Below are 21,754 nucleotides of genomic sequence, written 5' to 3'. Positions count from 1 at the left end.
TGCTAAATTAAGTCAGTTATTCTCAAGTGAGTGTTTATCCCTAGGAGAGTATTAAATCTGTATTTTAACGTCTTAAAGACATGAAAGCATGTTAACCAAGAGATAGCAGTGGTAATTCTATGGCTGCTGAGCGCTCAGAAGAGGCTACTGTGGGGAAGTTACCGGAACAAATGTGTCCACCATTGCTGATGTGACACAAATATTCAGAGAGCATGATAAACATACTACTAATGTGGATATTGGTCTGTAAATATGCAGAATGCTCCGAGTATGACAGTGACTGGAGCTACAGGAATCTATACATAAACACATCAATCATCTCATATATCTGCATATATTCACCCTACAGAATAAAGTGCAAACATATGCAATGGCCTGAAACCATACCAATTGGGGTAAGACCCTGCTCCTGTTATACAAGAAAAGTAGCACTTCCCTGACGAGTATGCTGCTTTTTTTCAGCTTTAAATATTTGCATGGTGACGAGCTATTCCATGTGAGTAAAGGTAGTTGATGCTGGCCAACAGCAACTTTCTCTGTTAGTGGCTGCCTGCAAGATTTTAAAATGAGATGTTGTTGCCTCTGATTGCTGTGGTGGCCCTGAGGAGGGTGGTGTGAACTAGGCAAAGGCAGCAGAGGTGCAGCTCTGGTACCTGAGAAGGATGCCAAACCGTCACACCTTTTTTTTTTTTTTTTAAGCAGTTCAGTTAAATAAAAATAACTGGCCAGCAGTTCAATAAAAATCAAACCCAACTCCTATAGAATTTATGTGACAAAAAAAGTAAGTAAGTGCAAGAAAAGAGAAGAGTGTGGTCATTAACCAGAGCAAAGAGAAAGAGCAAGCTCCAGCTACAATACACAGACTGGTTTTTCAAGGCTCAGATGTTCTGATTCAATAGTAAAGCTGGTAATGTGCTGCTGTTAGCTCATGCATTACGTTATGGGGCTATAAGTAAGCATTTGAATGGGTTGTGTGAGAAAGACCTACATGTGTGGATACAAGGGCTACTTTGTGCTACTGGCTGAGGTGCTTCCCCACTCACAAGTGGAAAGCAGAAAAGCCGCTGTAGCATGGTACAGCTGGACATGACTGGGCTGTTCAGAGTTGGGGAGTCCCCTTCTGAAACTTAGGACAGGCTGGTGGCGGTGCCCGTCTCCTGGGACTGTTCTGGCAGACTCCTCCTTTGGGCTAAGAGCTTGCTTTGTGAGGCCTGAAGGTAGGACGCTGGCAGCCTTAAGCCCAAAGTATGCATGAAACAGACTGCACAGGTCTATGAAGTGGTGACTTCGCATGTTTAGTGTCATTACTTCTTTGGGGCTTGCTGATGTCTATGGCTAAACTAGCAAAAAAATAGCTGAGAATCTGATGAACCAACTCAACTTTTATTTATATATATTTTGGAGGTGCATCAGAAAGCTTCTGCATCTCAGATTAATGGTTCCTGAAGTGGCCATGGCCTGCTCTCCTCACCTGCTTACCATTTTACATACAAGGAAAAGGAAGAGCAGCATATGCTAAACTTTGCTTATGTAAAGCCTGCTGCTTCAAGGATTCCTTTACCCCCACCCCAATCCTTTTAAATTACATTTTTGGAATTACTTAAAGTTACTCATGACCTCTTACGGAGGGGTGTTAATGCGCAGAGGCACTGAGGGTGACAATGGGCACTTAGTGCATAATTTGGAGGGCAAAGTTTAAAATAGGGCAACAGCCATACAGCAAATTTACTCCTAGTCATTTCCAGTATGGTATTTGTAGCGTAAAAAGTTGAAATGAAATGGCATTTTGGGTCAAGATGGTGGCTAATCAAATAACACTAAGCTATGCTGTGTTCATGGGCTTGAGGGGAGTGGTGTGGGTGGTGGTATTGTCCATGCCAGAGCTTTTCCTTCTGTTTTACAGAAGGATTTTTCTATTGCAACCACAACACATAACCACAGTGTTTCCGAGATACTAGGCCCTCTTCTGGAGTCCTGAGTGATTCCGTTGGTACTGCTATCAATCTTACTTCTCCAGCATAATTTAGGGATTTGCTTTAGTTTTAGATTGGATCTGCATCCATTCAATGCATATATAATGAAAAACAGTAGAGTTGGGTGTTTTGTATACAGTTTATTATTCTGATTTCCGTTGTTGCCTAATTAATGTACTGCTTTAAAAGCAGTTCTGTATAAATGCCCAATAAAAACTTCAACAAAAAATATAACCATCCTTTTACTCTACCTAATGATGTGTAAGAAAGACATAGCAACAGAAATCAAACCATGCCACTACTCTCCCATATACCACGGACTAATCTCAGCTGTCCCCAAAGTATTAGAACTGTTGGGGGAAAATTGACAATTGATAAAATTGTTAAATTCCTCATTTATAAAGTCAATGTAGGTGGCAAAAAAGAGTTGTTTTTAAGGAATTTTTATGTCCTTGAAACAATTTAGCAAAGGGAAATTTTGAAAGAAAGGGAAAGGGAAACGGTGTGACTGACACTACAGAAAGTTATGGGACAAATACTCCCTGCACAAGTCTAGCAGGTGACAAATGGGAAGTGGGCAATGGAGGGAAAAGGCAGGAGGACAGTGGCAGACTCTTTGTAAACAAATAGCTTGTGTGATGGCTGTTCAGTGGAGCCTCCTGGCTCCCTCCGTTTTCCTAGGTTTAAGATGCTAAAAGCTGTGCAAAACCCAGGCCTGATATAAAGAGATGCCATTTTGAGGATGCTTTGGAGCAGGGACTGAAGCTGTATATTTAGTTGGTGTGCACATTTTAAAAGCCTTGGGAGAATACCATTAAGGGGTCACCCAAGATTAAAATCAACTTATTTTCAAAAAATTATTTCAACTTCTAATCAACAAATTATGTAGTATGGGAGTACGCGATGGAATGTCCCAGGGGCTGTGACATAATTTGTGCAGCAAGGTAACCCTTTGCTGTGTCTAGTGTGAATAGCATCACATATGTAGTTGACAATACAATAGTCAACCCTTCCCCTTCTCCCACCCCTTAATAATATCAGCAAATTGTAGTAGTCGCTATAGGAGTGCTGCACAGAGGGGGACGCACCTCCGTGAGGATCTGCCCCCTTCTATTTACAGCAGCAGACAAGAAATGGGAGAGAAACAGGAAAGATACTTTCCTTTCAGACTGTTCTCCCTCTTGATTCAGCTCAATGTGGAGTGATAGGCTAAGTTTAACATAGGCGATAAGGGTGTTCCTGGCTACGGCAGCTCTATATAAGCGAACATGTGAGTTTCCAGTAGAAGCATAAGCTAACTTAGCTGCAGTGTTGCTTAAACTGGAACACTTTATCTCTACTCTGTTTAGTTGAATGCTGGATATTGGCACATGCTGGTATTTGCTCTGTGGTCTGTCTTCCCCCCAGCTTCACTGGAAACAGCAAAACAAACTTCCCTGTTGCCCTTAGGGGGAATTAGACACGTGGAAAAATGATCAGCTGTAGGCACAGCTGAAGAGGCAGCCAGGGTAGCGTTGTAGAGAGGGCAGCTTGACAGTGCCATTTCTCTTCAAGCAATACTCCACAAAAGCAATGAAAGGATGAATAGTCTGTGCTTGGTTCACCAGTTTTAGACCTGGGATACCTTAATAGTCACTTATTAGCTACCCCAAATGTGACCAGACTTCAAAGGCTCTTCTGAGAGCAAAATAAATTTCCACTTTCTCTAGTGAGTGAGGCATATAGTTACTACAATAATCTTTATTTGCCTTTCCTCTCTCATGCTGATTTCAGAAGGGAAAAAAGTTACCCTAAACAAGTGTCACCTTTTTTACTTGTCCTATAGCCCCACCTTTTTGCTGACTTTTTTTTTTTTTTTTTTTTTTAAATTTACATAGGCTTTTGGGCCTGGTTTGACATTCCCCCTTTTTTTTTGTTTTTTTTTTTTTTTTTTTTTTAAAGTTACATAGGCTTACGGGCCTGGTTTGACATCCAGATGACAGTTGCGTTCACAGCTAATTGCAAGTGTGGAAGTTAAGCTGCAGTTTCATGTGGCTCCCACTGTTGCAAATTTGAATTAAGATCAAGGCTACTGAAATGTATCACCCCTTTAGGTACTAGCCTGATTTACTGGCAGTTTCTGGATCCTGGGGCCATGCCAGACCCCCCCTGGACACACTCACGCTTTGCCTCCTTTGCTAGTGTGAGTGAGGGGGACACAGTCTCAAGCGGATAGAGGATATACATCGACAAGCTCAGTGTTTCTTAATTTATCACCAACAAACAGGCATTTAATGAACCCCAAATACTTCTCTGCTGTATACCTTGGATGTCTTCTCCCCTTTGCAACAGAGCACAGCTAGGTTTAAATGATGATATCGTAAACTCGGCCCACTCTTCCCAGCCACTCCCGTACTGCCTGGCGGACACGGATGTCTGTCACGTGGCAAGTCAGCTGGCTGATACAGGGGAACACCGCTGGCTGCAGGGCTGTGAAAGTTTGGTCTGGCAGGGCCTGAATCTGGTTGAGAACTGTCAGCACCATGTTGGTCCATGCCTACAAACAAATTGGATACAAAATTGGATACTCTTTAGAAGACCTTTCTAAATAGATGAGCCCATCGACTGAGGCAGAAAACAAGATATCTGGTGGTTGCAGCCTCATGAAGAGGACTGAGTAATGCCAGCATATTCATTTAATGTTCACTGTGTCTTCCTAATTCACATTCAGTACTGTAAGTCATTGTTTGACTTTGTATTGCAGGTATCATGCTCACCCTTCATCACTTTTTATTTCATCCCACAGTGAACAAAGACTTTCAAGTTTGATGCTTTCACTGATTTGTTCACTTGGACATGCAAGCGGCATGTTTAGCAACAGAGCCCACTATTTCTGCTGTGGAACTAACAAAAAGAATCTTCTTAAGTACAAAAGCATACTGACAAGAAGCATCACATTTTCAAAAGCCCTTCAGTGGGCTAGAGGCCTTAGCAGTAACCAATGAGTTCATCGTAGGCTGTTAGTTCTTAGGACTAAGTGCAGCTTTGGCCCCAGTCACAGAAGCTCTCTTGAAAGCTGTACTAGTATATGGCCTGATAACACTTCCACCGATTTTCTTTTGATAGGACAGAATCAGGTTTTTGTCAGCGCCAGCTGCTGAAATATTCAGTCTTCATCATGATGACTTCTTTATGTAACAAACACATTTAATGAAGAGAGTATAATCATTATAATAAAAGCCATAGAAAAAAATATTTATAGGTATCTTTTTAATTATTGCTATTATTATTAGCATTCTACAAGTATGTCCTACCTGTATCTGGGCCTCAGCATCCCTAACAGATATATTCAGGGAACTGACTGTGGAGCCTGAGCGTGGTCTCTTCTCTTGTCTCAGGATCTCTGGACCAGCACTGAATGAATGCCTCATTTGACCTTGATCTATAAGATGTTGTGGCCGCTGGAGTATGGGCGAGTCTGGCCCCCTTGAGCCCAGGAGCTCCCCTTTCTTTTCCACTTTGACCTCTTTGGTGAAGGATGTCATGGCCTGTTGCTGCTTTCTCTTCTTGTATTCTGTCATGAGCTTGGAGATAGTTTTGTCAGTGGCTATGGTGTAGATCTTGTTGCCAGCACTCTCCCACCATTCTTTTTTCCTGGTTTGCTCTTTTTTCTCTGGTTTAGGACTTAGAGGTGGAGGTAGCAGCAACATTTCTCCACTCCCTCCTCGCGGTGTCAGGCTGTCTCCCAGTTGGTCCCTGATTTGACTCCGGTCATCTTCCGATGGTGTGTCCTTCCCAGATTGCCCTCCGGTTGATGGGGTGGAGGTTTCTGAGTGAAAGGATGGTAAAATGAAGAAAGGGTCGCCTTTGAACACTGGAGGCTCCTCTACATTATTCTCCAGGTCCAGATGCATCTGAATATAGTTGTTGCACAGTTCCATACAGAGCTTATGAAGCCGCTTGATTAGCCATCCCCAGTCTGCATTGCTGACAGGCTGTACACTCAGAGATGGTATTCGAGCCCTCCACTGTCTCTTCTCCTTCCCTCGTGGGGGACTGACCTGGGCGGTTTCTTCAAAAATGTCTTCATCTTCTGAAGAACACTGCTGTGACGAGTCTGTGCTTCTCTCATCATCTTCAAAGAGGATCTTCTTCACTTGCTCTGCAGTAATGTTCTCCTGGTTTGTCAGGATTGCACAAACCAAAGCATGGAAGTAGATGTTGAAGCTCATTGCTGACTGGCGATACAAGTTGGCAGCTCCACTAATGCCAGACACTTTTTTCAGCAAACACTTCAACCCAGGTCTGGTGTCAAACTCTCTGGCTGTTCTGTAGGAGTCCAGCAGTAAGTCAAAGATGACAGCCAGGTTTTGCATGGAGATGTACCTGAGGAAACCAGCCAACTTGTTTTCTGGTACTTGTATTGTCATTTTCTCCTCCAAGTTAGAAGGGCCTTTCACAAATTCTTCCAGTAAGATGTCATATAAATTCTGGAGCAGTACTTGGTGGGACAGCAAGCTCACCACTATCGTCCTGAAAGGAATACTTGGTAAACCAAGCATGGGAAGGAAAAAAATAAAATAAAATTAAAATGGTGCATTGTGCTTTTACTAGAAGTACAGGAATACTTCATATTTTAGAATCTAACATGAAAGATGCAAATGAAAGGCCAATTTTTCAGAGCCTCGTTACAAAAAAGTGGAAGAAGATAAAGTTGTCTAGAATGGTCTTTCACCTACTCTTTCAAATACTTTCCTAGAAGGGAAGACACTTACATTGGTTAAGAAAAATAACCGTCCACAGCAAGCACACTAACTGCACTTGTGCAGAGGTGGTATTAAAACAAAGCTCTATTATAATTTTTGTCCTTTTCTCCAGAGATGTCTAACACTGAGGGATTAAATATTCTGTGTTTCAATTTCACGGCAGCTGCAAGTACTCTCAATATTTCAGCCTGCTATAACTGAGGAATTTGTTAACACACAAGTTATGCAGCACTTCTGCCACCGATCCCTGACTACTTTCTATTTTTGTTGCTGAACTTTGCCTAAGTTGAAATATCCTTAAAATTCTTCCACTGGCATTTCAGCCAACCTTAACTTTGCCATGACAAATTGAGGCCAAAACTAGTTTACCACTCAGTTTTGATCTCCACTAATGCCAGGAGTACTTGTTAAAAATAAAACACAAAGAGCCAACCAACCAACCAACAAAAAAACTTCTACAGAAACATCAGCAGTGCAATGGAGCATGCAAAGAAGCTTAAGTCTTGCTGAAGGCACATTTCACTATTTGCTCTTAAGACTTCAACTTGAACACTGAGAGCCTACCATGGAAATATCTATTCCTAACCCTGTTTCTCACATGTAATACTGGGTGATTGTTAGCTGTGCTCCTGTTAGAGAGATGCTGTGAGTTGTTCTAGATCTCACTGATTTTTGATTTGCACAGGGAACCCAGGAATGGCAAATTCCCCCAGCCAAAGTTTTCAGGTCGTTCACTAGTAAATAAGATTGAGAGGCTCACGGGCAAGGGAAGCTAGGAAGAAGGGGTGGGACAGAATTGTTGTTTGGTATCTCATGGATTTAAAATTATAAACTGTGAAACCTTTCTTAAGGCATTTAAAAAAAAGTCTTTGCATAAGATTACAGTGGCAATGTTTTAAATGGAGCTGATGCTCTGGTACACATAATAATACTTGTTTTGATTTAGGGAACTATGATGGGTCACATTTTAATTACCACTGCTACCTAGTAAGGAAGAGATTTTTCAGTTTGCTTGCAATACTGAAGTTTTAGGTCTAAGTCAAAGTGAATCTTCATGTAACATGAGATGTTCAGTTGTAGACCTTTTATTTTTTTGTTGCAAAAAATATTCTACTTTCATTAAACAATTTTTTAAAAGTGATTTCAAAATACCAAAACAAAAAGTCTGTGGGTTTTTTTGAGAAATCATATCAAAACTCAGTTTTGAGAATGCAACACTTAAAAAAAATCCAGAAAAACATATATTTTAACTCTCAGAATCTTGCCTTATGTTAATTGACTTACAAAAGCACAGAAATGGTCCTGATTTAAAAAAAAAAAAAAAAAAGTCCTGAGACTTTTGAGAGACTACCATATGCTGGGCCATGTAGAAGCTATAGGTCAGACAAAACTGTGCTTCTAGGGTTAATTTACCTATGTCAGTTCACTTACCATGACACAGCTGCCAGTGCCAATACATCAGTAAAATTTAATAGTCTTATTATCTGACAGTGCTAAAATCTTAATGATTAATACATATATTGGAGCTCTTTATGGGGAAGTAGTTTTCCGCTGAAAAATCATTAGAGGCTCTGACTCAGAAAAGCTCTTAAGAGCATGTATAAAGTTAAATGAGTGCTTGCATTGATTTCAATAGACTAATCCTGTTTCAAAAGCAGGATCAGAATGGAGACCTGCTTTTCCTTGTAATAGCCAAAAAGTCAATTTCCAAGGACAGTTTAAAGTACTACTCAATTCCAAAAGAAACTAGAACAGAGCTATAGGTGAAAACACACAATGCCAAAGCTGGTTAAGGATAGTATTTTCTTATTCTGCCCAAAGTTTTGAACTGAAATACATTATTACTTTTTAGGAAGAAGAAAAGCTCCCTTACCCCAGCTTCCTGTGAAACGATGCAGCATTAAGGAAACAAAAGCAAAAAGGGAGAAGAGAAACCCCACTAAGGTTAAAGTAAAACTTTTGAAAGGCCACAGTCACTAGCATGCAAGACTGGCATATTACTGCACTGCTGTAGCAAATAATATGAAAAACAGTGGCACAGTCAACTTTTGAGCCCTGTTTTGATGAAAAATGAGCATTGCTGGGGTAACAGTTGCCTATCGGCATATACACTTTTTGCAGTTGTTTAGACAAAGCGCAGTGTGAGAGCATTCAGAGTTTGTATTAATTGCAAGCTTTATTTATTTATTTGTTTAAAGACAAGCAAGACCCACGCTACCTTTACGAACGCAGCCTGTTAGATTGCATGGCCTTATGTGCCATGAGAGGGGAGTACTCCAGTCTTTTGCTTTGCCTTCATTATAACAAGAAGAATGATCTGCAAACCTTTGGATAAAGCAGATATTTTCCCACCACGAAGGAAGGGTTCAGACTGTGATCTCAACCTTTCTTCGTCTCTGTGCAGGGCCCTGTTCTCTGAAGGCGAGGCAACAGAGCGCCTGCTCTTGGGGCAATCTGTGTAAGAATAGAGACTTCTTGCAAGGTCTTTCCTCCTGTCCATCCAAAGAAGGACCATCATATTCTGGCTCCTTGTTGCAAGCAATAGTTTAGTTTTGAATGAGAATGCCTGAAGTGGTACAGAAGCAGGTTTGGTATCTAGTAAAAGACAATTTCATGTCATGTACTACATACCTTGCAATACAAACACAAACCCTGAATGCAGAATTCTGATTCTTGGCCCTGTTGATGTTACAGCAGTTGTTTAAACAACTGAGTGCAAGCAAAAAGAAATATTCTTTGACAGGATCAGATTGTCATGCAAATGCATGAGTTTCTGAGGTGGTAACTTCCACAAAAATAAAGTCCCAAGCAAAACCAACATTCCCTAGATCAATATGTTGACAGTTCCGCAGCTTTGGATGTGGTCTCTTCAATTTATACTGCTCCAGTTTATCCAGTAACTTTTTCTACCTTCTTAATCCAGTAATACTGAATTTAAAAGACCATTAGTGAAGCAGACATTATTTAATTTGCAAACATATATCATTACAAACATAACAGTACTTCCAAAGCTTTCTTCAAACTGCTATTTTTAACTCTACTTCTTAGAGAAAAAAATCTCAACATTGGAAAGATTTTCCTAGTATTTCCTATGAGAATTCTTTTCTTAATTTAATCTGCATTTCCTCTACTTGAAAGTTTTGTGTGACCTTATGTATCCTTCAGGTATTTGTAACCTACCCATTTTTACTATCTATTAGAAGCGCTTTCCTTATTTAGCTTTCTAAGGGCCACATTATAGACCCTGACACAGGCTTGTCTATAACTGTAACAGCTCTTGCACATGTCTGCTCAGCAGTGTATGATCATGGGAACATTTGGAGAGCAGATAGTAGTAAACTATTGTCTCCTGTGTCACAAAACCGAATTTTCATTTGATCGGCGTACTTCATTTTTTTGATGAGACCTACGGAGAGGCATGGTTTGCCAGGCTCTGTTCACATCTCTGCCAGCCTGACAATATTTTTATCTTGCTTTTAATGACACGGTATTTTCCCGAGAAGATATTTTACCTTCTCTGGGTATGCCCATTTGGTTTCTTATCTGGTGGCAGGTCAATGATGAGCACGCACGACTGGGCATGTTCAAACCCTTCCTTGTTGCTAGGGGTCTTTGGGGAGCACTGAGTCTCCAGCATGAAGACCTAGAAAACAACAAGTTACATAAAACAATCAGTTTAGCACTTGCACTGGGTCACTGGGGGGCCTGAGAATAGGATTTCCTGCATTGTGAAAGATCTGTTATGATGACATTTTACAGCGATGGAGAGAATGCAAGGTATCGCCCCCAGGCAGACCTTCCCTGGAGCATGCTGCTTTGGTAAAACAGCCTCAGAGCCATGGGCTACCTCCAGACACCCAGCAGAGCACAAGGCAAAGGACAGACATCTTTTTTTTTGAACTTGTATAAGGCATAATATCAAATACCAAAACAAGCTTTCTGCTGTCTGTATACTACTATCAGAAAATATCATGTATAGTGGAGACAAGGGTCTGTTTGCATAGTTAGTCTGTTGTACCTAGAAAGGTTGGTTGTTGGAAGGGTTATTTTCAGCCATGAAGACACAACAGACACCTAACCTGCAATTCTTTGCGTGGGAAATGGGGAAATAACTCTCAGTTGCTGTAGCTTTGTTTTGTAGCTTAGTAGTTGTGTCAAATCCTCACTGAGGACTCAGGGAGTGCCACTGATAGTGTCTACAAGAAAAGTATAAATGCCACATTCTCTGTTTTCTTGAGTTCTGCATCTTTAAAATTTAATTTAAAACATTTTTTCTATTCAAAGTCTGCCACTGCCACATTATTTGTGATCACAAATCCTGGTCTGTGCATCGCAGATTTTCAAGCAGCGTCAGGGTATGATTAATCAAGTCAGAAACTGACACCAAACATCTGTTGGCTCTTTTAATCCAGCTGCTTTCCCATGCTGAAACTGTCATACAGTATTTACAGTGTTGTGGTACCCTGCAGGTCATTAAGTTCAGTCTGCTGTATTTCCAGGAACTTGTTTCATGTAACCACTTTCATAAAATGAATAACCTCCATTGTAGTCAAAAGGACCCCGAGAAGGTTGTCTCCAAGCTTGCTCTGCTGATCAGGAGTTAGTGGTGAGTTTTAAATCATTTGTTAAATGTCAGCATTATCCTCTAGTTCTCAGTAACTCTTTCTTCTCTGCAATCTATACCCAGGTATTTATAGAGAAAAAAATCTGCATTCCTCTTCAAACTCTGCTTTGATAGGTTGAACAAATCTTGTTTTGCTAGTTTCATATCACAGTCTCTGTTCTAGTGCATTTTTTGCCTTTTGAAATTATTATTCTTTAACAGACTAATTAAAAATATATATGACATTCTAGATGAGAATTCATAGTGCCACTACTATTTCCTTTTCTCTATCAGAAACATTTCCACTGACATATGCTAGGGTTGCCTTTTTTAAAGATACATTACACAATAGGCTCATCATCAGTCCTCCTCAGGTACCTATGCATCTTCCCCCACTCTAGGCATTCCTAATTCCTACTTACAGGCGCACAGTTTTAAGTTTTTTTTTCTAGTTTTTGCTATCTTTTCTCAATACTACTGTCAGACAAATAAATGTTAGCCTGGCAATGAGGAAGTCTTTGCCCATAGGGCTTGTGAGGAAGGAGGTGGTAAAGATGTACTTTCAGAAGGAAAAGCTCCAAGTTTAAAAGGTTCTCTGACTTCCCTTGAAATGTCAGTGAGTACCTGTTGTGCCATGGCTCTGATTCTCCAGTATTCAGCTTCAGCACTTGGCGAGAGGGAGGGGGCTGCCACCTTCACTTCACAGGCATCTCCACTAAAGCTTTCAGAACCACTGTGGAAATAGCCCAACAGGTTCTACAGAGAGACACAACATCAGACTTTCACTGTGCGTCAAATGAAGCCAGTGACTGTAGCGCTGTCCAGCCTGTTCAAGTGTAATACAAGATTCAGAGTGATTTGTCCCATTAGCATCAGCCGGTCACCTGGCATTAGAACTCCTTATGTAGTCTGGCCTGTGATGAGGATTTTTTTGTTACAAGAAAGATAGTGAGTTGAGAAATAATCTATATGGAGCATGCAGCTACAGGATCAAGAAAGCAGCTTTGTCTTCTGTCTAGTTTTAGCCAATCCAGAGGAAGAAATAGATCAAAAGTTAAGTTTTCACCTACTAAACTCTCTGATTTCATACTGGCAAGGCAATTTAAAGTAAGTCTGGACTATTAGTGACTAGTGTTGTCTGCACATGTTTAGAAAAACTGATTTCAATCTCCATTGTTGATCCAACACCTTTCATTGTGAATGAATTGACAAAATTACAAAAGCTACCACATAATCCTTACGCTTCTTTTCTTGGCTCTGTACCCAAAAACTTTTCTGAAAAAGGAAAAGCGACCTGTCAAAAGTTAGTGAGTCTATAACTAGTGTGATTACATTTTGACTCTCAGCAAAAAGGCAGTTTACCTTTACTGGCTCCAGCGTGGCAGAGAACGCATCCTGCAGGGCACAACACGCAAGCCTCCACATCTCTTCAGTAAAAACAGGCCCTGCTGTCACTAACACATACCTGCAAGGACACAGGAAAACGTTACCATGTTCAAGAAGGAACTAGACAATTCTTGCTTCTAATGGGAGAAGGTTGAAAACAGAACAAAAGGCCTACTCAGTAGCTAGCTAATGATATCGAATCTCCTCAGCTGTTACCCTGACCTATTTTGTAATTACACTGTAGTTTTGACTTTTTTTTTTTTCCTTTGCTTTTCCTCTTTAAGTAGTCATCATGCCAGGATAAGAACCACATGTTGTCTAAGTATATAATGTAGTGCTTATTTTGATTATGACTGTAATAACCTGAAGACTGTGAAAGGTATTAATTACCTCTGAAGACCTGTGAATTCCAACAGAAAGACCCTTGATTATTTTTCCTAAGGACTAATTATTGACTAACTGCATATAAGTAATGTACAAGTGCTTTTTATGGGAATGATACACATAGCAATGCCTAAAATCACAGGTTCTGAAGCAGACAGAAAACAGCAAGAAAAGGTTAGTAAGTCTAAAATTCATTATTCAAATAACAAGAGATAGATAGATTGTAGACTTCTTTCGAGATGTTAGCTAACTTAATCAGTCCACAAGTTCTTCAAAGATATAAAGACATCTTTTTTTAGAATATGCTAACAGAGTAAATAGACTGTGTTACCTGATACAAGAGCAGCCAACTCTGGAAATAATTTCTGTTGGTTCTGCTACACAGGCTACCAGCAACTTGAAAAGATCTTTCAGCATAGTATTGATCATATTTTCATAACCAATATCTATAAGACAAAGACACAGACTGGTTTTAACATCATTGCCTTTTCATTATAATTAGAGATAAACAGTCTTGCTACACTTACTGCTATTCAGAGACTTTGCAAAACCAAATCTTTTTATGCAGGTATCACTAGAGTTCAATTTTGAAACATGCATCATGTCAAACTGAAATAAGAACAGTCCTTTTGATGTCAACAATATAAAATGTCTGGGCTTAAGTGGTACTGGAGAAATTCTATTAGATCCTGTTTTTGAATATTCTAGTTCTTTATGATCAAAGTCTTAGTATCTTCTTTTGGAAAGTATAATATAGACTGTGATGATTTAATTTTGAAGATAGCCTTGCTCTGAGCGGAGGCTGGACTAAATAACTTCCCTAGTTATTTAAGGGGAAGTCCTTAACTTCCCTTACAGTTAATTTTTTCCATAATTCTAAACCCTATAAAGAAAGAAAAACAAACCCAAACAAAGAGAAATTTTCAACCTCTTCCTCTTATTTTATGCTTGAGTAACGAAAAAGCAATGAAACCATCTCCCCAAGTAGCTATTCGGTAACATGCCACTGATGACTGTCAGTAGATGTCACAGTGCAATGACATACCTGAGTGTATGAAATTTTGAATGTGCTCCACTACGAGTTCACAGGAAAGGCCAATGGCATGCTTGAAATTAGCAGATGCCACATCCCAGTAAGAATGGTCACCATGGCTGCGATGGAGCCAAAGAGACATCGTGGGAAGAAGAAGATGTACAACTGCATAAATGCCAAATCCTGGGCCTTAAAATAAACACAATGATGGTTGTATATTTTTGCTTACAAAGCCTACATGCACAGTAAATTTGCTAAGTTGTTCCAAGCTTGACGCCAGGGGCAGTGCTAAAGAAAGCAGGTTCTGAAACGTTTTTTGTGGGATGATAGAGGTAAGCAGTTTTGGATCTAGTTGTGAGGTAGTATACGAACATTTAGCCAACTGTTTACCTGCTGTCTTTCCCAGCAGGTCTACAGGACTATATAATTTTCTTTTTCCATTTCCTGGACACCAGGCAAACGTTTTCTGTGGCTAGGACATGAATAGAGTACTGCACCTCTTTCTTTGTGCATTAAATGTAAAAGTATAACATACTCTTACAAGATGCCTTTTGTCAACATAGAACAATGCACTAACTGGAACAACAGATCATGCTCTGAGAAAATCCCTTTCTACTTGAGAATGCCTCTGTGCAGCTCTAGCATGAGTAACACACTTTACAGAAGTGGTTTAGGATTCTAAGAGTTTCAGGTCAGGGCTCTACTAGCTCACATTTTATCAAGCCCTTTCATTACCAGGTGTCCTGGCAACATCCCTCAGCAATTCAAAGAGCAGATCCAAAGTAGGAGGCTGGTGCTGACGGGGACAGTTGGATATGGCAGTTGTTAATTCTTCCAGCAGAATAATCCAGACATTGATAAGGCCTACAAGTAAGGAAACAAAGATTAAAAGCCATGAGTGAGATACTGCATTGACCACAGGTGGAACTTGCCCTCAGAAAGTGATGGAGGCTAAGAAATTAATTAACTTAAAGATCATGTGTTCTTGTATGTTCACTGTTGCTGTGTAATGGTTGTGGGCAGTATCAATTTTTGAAATGATGGTCTCCTTTTCTTTCCCTTTTTATTAAGTTTGTGTTTTGTCCCATCCTTCCTCCTCCACGTACATTTTGTTCTGGTCTTCTTTCTTAGTTTACTACTCCCACTAGTCCAGTCTCTTTAACCTTGGGTTTTTTTTTAATGGGACATTTTACATATCTCACTACCGTTGCAAATGCTGCCCAGAATGGTTCATACCCATTTAGGTTATGCTTTTAGGTAAGGATCCTCAGGTGACTAGCCATAATTTAACTGTCTTTATTTGGTACCCAGAACTGAACAGTAATAATGCCTCATGAAGTATCATCAGGCTGTCTCACATGTCATCTTCAGAAGTTAGGAGGTCACAGATAGAAGAGCATTAAATGTGGATATGGCAGAGCTGGACAACTACCAGAACAGCAGTTAGGATACAGGTAGTACTGTGAGTTCATATCTACATTAGCAAACATGTATCCCTAAAAGATTATGGGATACAACTAGTTTTCAGTACAATTTTGAAGATGGTTAGGAATTGCTGCCCTTTGATTTTTCACAGATCACTTAAGTACTTGCTAGTTCCCCATGATATTATGAATGACTAGAAGGATCCTGCATATTACACTCATAATGCTCCTGCAATGTATAGCGTTATTCTTGAGTTAAGTCTCCTTACAAGGCTATGGGTTTATTAGGCTAAAATGGATTTTACTTTGGTTCACTAATAAGCCCTTCTTCTCTGCCACTGGTAGCCATGCTGATGTAGTCTGTGACTGCATGATGCTTGCTGGCTAATTATGTTCCAAAAGCAATAAAAAAAGCTGCAAGGGAACTTTGTTTAAGATGCACTGAGTTTGCTGACTGCAGAAGTCTTCCTGAGAATCAAGGAAAACACAGTGAAATCATTACTTATTAACTGGGTTGATTATTTATTCACACCACTTCCACAGGGCAGTACATATGGTAACATTGTTTGGAATCATATAGACTTTAATGATATTTCTAGGTAAGGAAACAACGCAAATCACTCAGCACAAAATCTGGGTATCTTCAAATCTGGAAGAACTGAGTATCTTTTAGAAACACCCTCTTGAAAAGTTTGGCATGAAATCAAATGCTCTATGAAAATACACTGCACCACCATATGGCAAAGTAGGCTAAAACATTTTGCTCCATCTTGATATTGACTTTCAGCACTAAAGTGCCAGGTGAAGCACCGTCTTCTGTCTTTGTAAAGTCAGTTTGCCTAGCAATGTTCTAATACCATTACCAGCTAAATAAAAATTGGGTGAAAGTTTCAGTGCTTAGCTCTGACAAGAACCAGATCAGAAGGTTTCTTTGCTGCAGGGTGGCATTTCTATTTACAGCAAGCAAGACACTGATAGGCAGAGCCACTTCAGAACAGTAGGCAAGTGGTGCTCACCTGAGGTGGGGAGACCCTAGGTCAAGTCCCAAGCCTGACTCAAAGCAGAGACTTCAGTGACTTGGGTCTCCCACATCTCAGGTGAACATCCTAAAATTTCCAGAGAGAAAAGAAAAAACCAAACACAGAAAGAAGAAAGTAAAAGTTTTGGCTTTTTTTTTTTTTAACCAGGACTTGTGGTTTGCTTTTTTCAGAGAGCAGCTTTTCTCTCCTTTATCCAGGGTAGCAGTGGAACAGGACAGTCCATGTGGTGGACGAGCCTAAATAAAAGTAGGTACCAAGAGTCATTCTGGTGAGGCATGTGAATGAAATGCACTGGAGTCAGCCTGCTTTCTGCCTGGTTGGAGCTGGCTCTTCACAGAGGCAGCCAGGTTGGAACAGCTCAGTAGTTCAGATATTCAAAAGTGACTGTACTGCTTCGAAGGGCCATCATGAGTCCAGAAGCAGCAAGGCTGCATTCCTCTACCGCTTGGCTCCACACAGATCTAGTTCATCAAACACCTGATTAATCCACAACCCATACAAGCCACACAAATAATCAGGAGACAAATGCTGCTTGTTTTTCTGGAGGTCATGGTGCTTTTTATGGACTTTAGAAATACACCATTTAGTTCAACAGACCACAGGACATAAGTTTGGAAACATATTTAAACAAGTATTCTTTATCTTTCTAAACTCTAACTCAACACCGGTATTTTTTCTGTTAAAGGCAGGCCTACCAACACCAACCTTAGAAGGTTTTCACTCCTTTACTTCAGCGTGGTCTAGAAAGTATTTTTGTGTTAGCTCTCAGAAATATATACTGGTTGTATTATGAATATCAGGATAATTAAAATATTATTATCTTGTCCCAAGATAATATTGTATTTTTCTCATATATGAGCTGTATCTTTTAACATAAAGAAAGTGACATGACCTGAACTTCCAAGCTCTGTGTACGCACGTGTGTGTGCAGACAACAGGGAGACGATAAACTATGAAGTTCTTCCCCTCCTTTTTGCTTTCAGCGGTTCGCAAAATTTACAGTGACGTGTGGAAGAAGCGACTGATTAATTCCGCATTTACTGCTTTCAATGCACTTACCAGTGTCGTCATCACAGTCAGAAAGGATGCACTCAATACCGTCCTCACTGCTGGCTGACTGTTCCTGCACTCTTCGGGGCAAGTTAACCATCCGGCCACTGAGGAAGATGGGTTTCAAGGGCATTTTATAGATTTTGGCTAACAACTGGGTGGGAGGGAGGAGAGAGAGAGAGAGAGAGAGAAAGAAAAAGAGAAGAAAAGATAAATATATATGGGAAAGTTTGTAAAGGCTATCACATACAACACAGGTATGTAAAAAAAAATAGAAGCTATGAAAGCAGCATAATGTCAGCATCTGTTCTGTTCATCCAGCAATAGTGTAAACAAAAAACACAACTAGAGGCCAGAAGTCTTCTGTTCATTGACAAGGGCTCGGGGGGAGAAAGAGAGGGAGAAAAGCAATTTAAATAACACATTTTTGGGAAGGGAGTGTGCTCCCTCCCCATTTGTGAAAGACAAATGTTACTACTTACTGATTGCACCTGTGACCTAAGAAGCTCCATTAGCTGTACACAGAGCATTTTGGAGCTCTGAAGGACTAAGTAAATACTGATAAAAGGACCTGTACAGGTTTACTTCAGGGCTTCATTGCCTGGGTTGTGCATTACACAACAAATACAAACTTTGCAGAATTGTGCTATAGCTGGGATGCTACCAGTATTTTATCAGGCCTTTCTAAAGTAAACCATGTATTTGCAATATACAGACAGGATTTCTTTTTAGTCATTCCTGTTTTTCTTCTACTGGCAAGTTAAAAGCTACAACAAGATAAAAATGGCTGCTTCTTTTAAAGAGGAGAAAATATTTCTGCCTCACTGTGGACTGGGGTTTGTAAGGATGAGGAAGAGTGATGTGATGCACATAGCGTATAGATAGAACATACAGTAGATATACACATAGATATTCACTAATTTTTTTTTAGGTGAAGAAGATAGCAAGTACAATTTGATATGTCAGCTGTTTATTATTCTGAGCTGCCTTATTCTTTCCTTCTCCTCTCAGTCTGTATACTGAATCCACCCGTTATCTCTGAATCTAGATATTAAGTCCTTTCAGCTATGGTAATATCCTTTGTTATGCATTTGTATTGTACCCAGAAAAAACATGGCCTGGGTCCAACAAAAAGACCTGCTGGTACGACGGAAATACAAACAACATTATAAAATCAGACAAAAAACATCCTAATAACCCTGGATAATAATCTGTGCTGTGTGCAAGGAGATTACAGGAAACATACCAACATTTTAATTTGTTAGAGATTTGCCCTGAGCTTCAGATACATTTTCATGGTACAGATAAGCTGCTGCTGCATTCTAGAGGGTGTAACCTGTTGCTGCTCTTAAGATCTGAGAATTCTCAAGGTTTTTTTTTTTTTTTCCCCTCTTTCATTCCCAACACTGTTTACAGTAACTGTTTAAATAAGAATGAATGTAGCTTTGAATATGTTACAACTAGGTTTTGAACATTCACATTTTCCCACATGCTCCTTGGGTCTGAGTGTTTTTATCTCCTCGGTTTTCCCACCATTAGTTGGCCTAGAAAGTATAAGAGTCCTTCAGATCACCACTCTCCATCTGGCAGTGCAGGTTATTACCATCAGGCTTACCACAGATTCTGTTGTGTTCATGCAAACCATCTAACCATTGATGCAAAGCCTGGAGGTTAGAACTGTTCCTAGGCCAGGTTAGTACCTGTATAAGATTGCTCATCGTACCTGAGAACATCTCCTGAGGTAATGAAGCGCGGGAAGGCACAAGTCTGTAGATGCAGATCCTGATCCTGGCACACAGTCACCCATCTCCTTGCAATCTATTTCCCCTGGGGACAGGAAAGGCAGCATTGGGAAGGACAGAAGAGAAACAAATGTAGCATTAGTTTTCCTTTTTCGTTCAGTTGTGCCCTAATGTCTAAATAGAATCCAGAAAACATCCTTTGTTTGATCTTACTAGATGACAACCAAATGATTCTCATACAAACAATACAGTAATATTGGTCACAGCTTATACATGCCTATTTAATAACTCTTTAGTAGAGCCTTTGGGAGTTCTTATAATCATACCTTATAGTCATCTGTCATATTGGCTCCATTCCACTTTTTTCCATGGGTGTATGAATTACTTGTTCATATTCAACCTTTGCTCAACTAATATACTCATTTTTTTCTATTCATTTGCACCCCAGTGCCCTCGAAAATTCTTCTACCACAAGTTCTTCCTTTTAGTTTATTTACTCTTTAAATACACCATTTTATATTTTGTGCTACAATATTTCCTTCTGCTGTCTAATTCAGGTGTCAAGGTCTCACAGTTTGAACTGTATGATATCCTCAGGCTCTAGTGTCTCAATATCACTGGTATTACTAACTCTGTGGCATCAGCAGACTCCTACTTTTAGGTCACCTTCACTAAGTGTATTAAATAAGCAGATCAGTTCTAAGGCATCCTGTTGCAGAGCTCCTCCCTCCATAACTCCATTCACTCCAGCATTTTCCCTGTCTGCACAGTCTGTTTTCCTCTCCTCTCAGCCAATGTTCTACCCACCCTAGAATACTTGGCTCATAACCATTTTTCCAGTTTAGCCAAATACTTCCCATTCAGTGCCAAATCTGAAGCTTTACTAAATGCCTATATATATATTAACATTTTATTGCCTTAAACCTATTCCTCTCATAAAAACCACAATATAAGTATTAAATCCTTTTATTAAGTCCTACTGTATTCTCCTTTCACTACATTTATTTGCTTTTTCTATGACCTTAACTATTTCCTCCATAATATATTTTAAAGTCTTGTCTACTATCGAGATCAGCCAAGTCAGCCAGTGAATTTTGAATCCTTTAGTTTTATGTTAAAACACACATAAATGGTAGTATATTTGCTATTGCTCAGTACTGAAGTATCCCATAGTCCTACTACCTATGATACAAAAAAAGATCTTGCTTTTTGACATGTAACCATAAAGGGGACTTATCTCATGAATGTAAGAAACCTAAAGAAATGTAAGACAGGCTTTTAAGTTCTCCAGAAGGAACACGAGTTCCCTCTACTGGTACTGGACGTGCAAATTTGTTTCTCTTTTGTAGTAATAATTAACAATTCCGGTCTGTCATCACAAGCTGAACTCTGCCCCCATTTAAATCAATGGTGAAATAGCTTAAGACAAGAGTAACATTAAAGACTAGATCTGCTGCAGTTAGATGCTTCATTTAAATCAAAGGGAGGCGCTTACAGACCTAGATACCTCTGTGAATTAATATACATATATAAAAAAAAAAAAAGCCCCATTTTACCACTCAGGGCTGTTGTGTCACTCACTCCCCCCGCAGTGGGATGGGGGAGAGAATCAGAAGGGTGAAAGTGAGAAAACTTGTGGGTTGAGATAAAGACAGTTTAACAGGTAAAGCACAAGCTGCGCACGCAAGCAAAGCAAAACAAGGAATTCATTCACTCCTTCCCATGGGCAGGCAGGTGTTCAGCCATCTCCAGGAAAGCAGGGCTCCATCACACCTAACGGTTACTTGGGAAGACAAACGCCATCACTCCGAACGTCCCTCCCTTCCTCCTTCTTCCCCCAGCTTTATATGCTGAGCATGACGTCATATCACCATATGATGAATATGGAATGTCCCTTTGGCCAGTTGGGGTCAGCTGTCCCGGCTGTGTCCCCTCCCAACCTCTTGTGCACCCCCAGCCTACTCGCTGGTGGGGTGGTGTGAGAAGCAGAAAAGGCCCTGACTCTGTGTAAGCACTGCTCAGCAGAAACTAAAACATCCCTGTATTATCAACACTGTTTCCAGCACAAATCCAGAACATAGCCCCGTACTAGCTACTGTGAAGAAAATTAACTCTATCCCAGCCAAAACCAGCACACACAGTTCAATGAAAAGCATCAAATTCTAACGATCAAGGCAAGCCAGGGAACATGAACGTGGGGGGAGAATGACCACCAAACTTCAGAACACAGGCAAATGGTGTTGGAAGCACCACAATTACTCTGCAGGGTCACCTTGACTTGCCACGCCTGGTGTCCGCTGCCCTCAGTAACACAACAAAAAAACTAATCATGGGGACAGTGTTGTTAGTTGCAATGCTCACAATCTCACTGAAG

At 40.2% G+C, this 21,754-nt stretch overlaps 1 protein-coding gene across 1 annotated transcript in view; it reads right to left on the bottom strand.

The window, feature by feature from the left end:
- Nucleotides 1-3,916: 3,916 nt before the first annotated feature.
- The window catches only part of KIAA1244 (KIAA1244 ortholog), a 96,965-nt gene continuing 79,127 nt past the window's right edge, over nt 3,917-21,754 (bottom strand). The window contains exons 25-34 of the mRNA XM_009319146.1: nt 19,362-19,465; nt 17,648-17,792; nt 14,860-14,988; nt 14,137-14,313; nt 13,423-13,537; nt 12,684-12,786; nt 11,946-12,077; nt 10,231-10,361; nt 5,267-6,497; nt 3,917-4,509 (exon numbers count right to left, since the gene is read on the bottom strand). Coding sequence (XP_009317421.1) covers nt 4,318-4,509; nt 5,267-6,497; nt 10,231-10,361; nt 11,946-12,077; nt 12,684-12,786; nt 13,423-13,537; nt 14,137-14,313; nt 14,860-14,988; nt 17,648-17,792; nt 19,362-19,465 — 2,459 coding nt within the window. The 3' untranslated portion in view covers nt 3,917-4,317. The remainder of the gene's footprint in view (nt 4,510-5,266; nt 6,498-10,230; nt 10,362-11,945; nt 12,078-12,683; nt 12,787-13,422; nt 13,538-14,136; nt 14,314-14,859; nt 14,989-17,647; nt 17,793-19,361; nt 19,466-21,754) is intronic.

This window comes from Pygoscelis adeliae, unplaced genomic scaffold (genome assembly GCF_000699105.1).
Source record: "Pygoscelis adeliae isolate BGI_AS28 unplaced genomic scaffold, ASM69910v1 Scaffold172, whole genome shotgun sequence".
Lineage (NCBI taxonomy): Eukaryota > Metazoa > Chordata > Aves > Sphenisciformes > Spheniscidae > Pygoscelis > Pygoscelis adeliae.
This window is presented reverse-complemented; position numbering and strand designations above follow the sequence as displayed.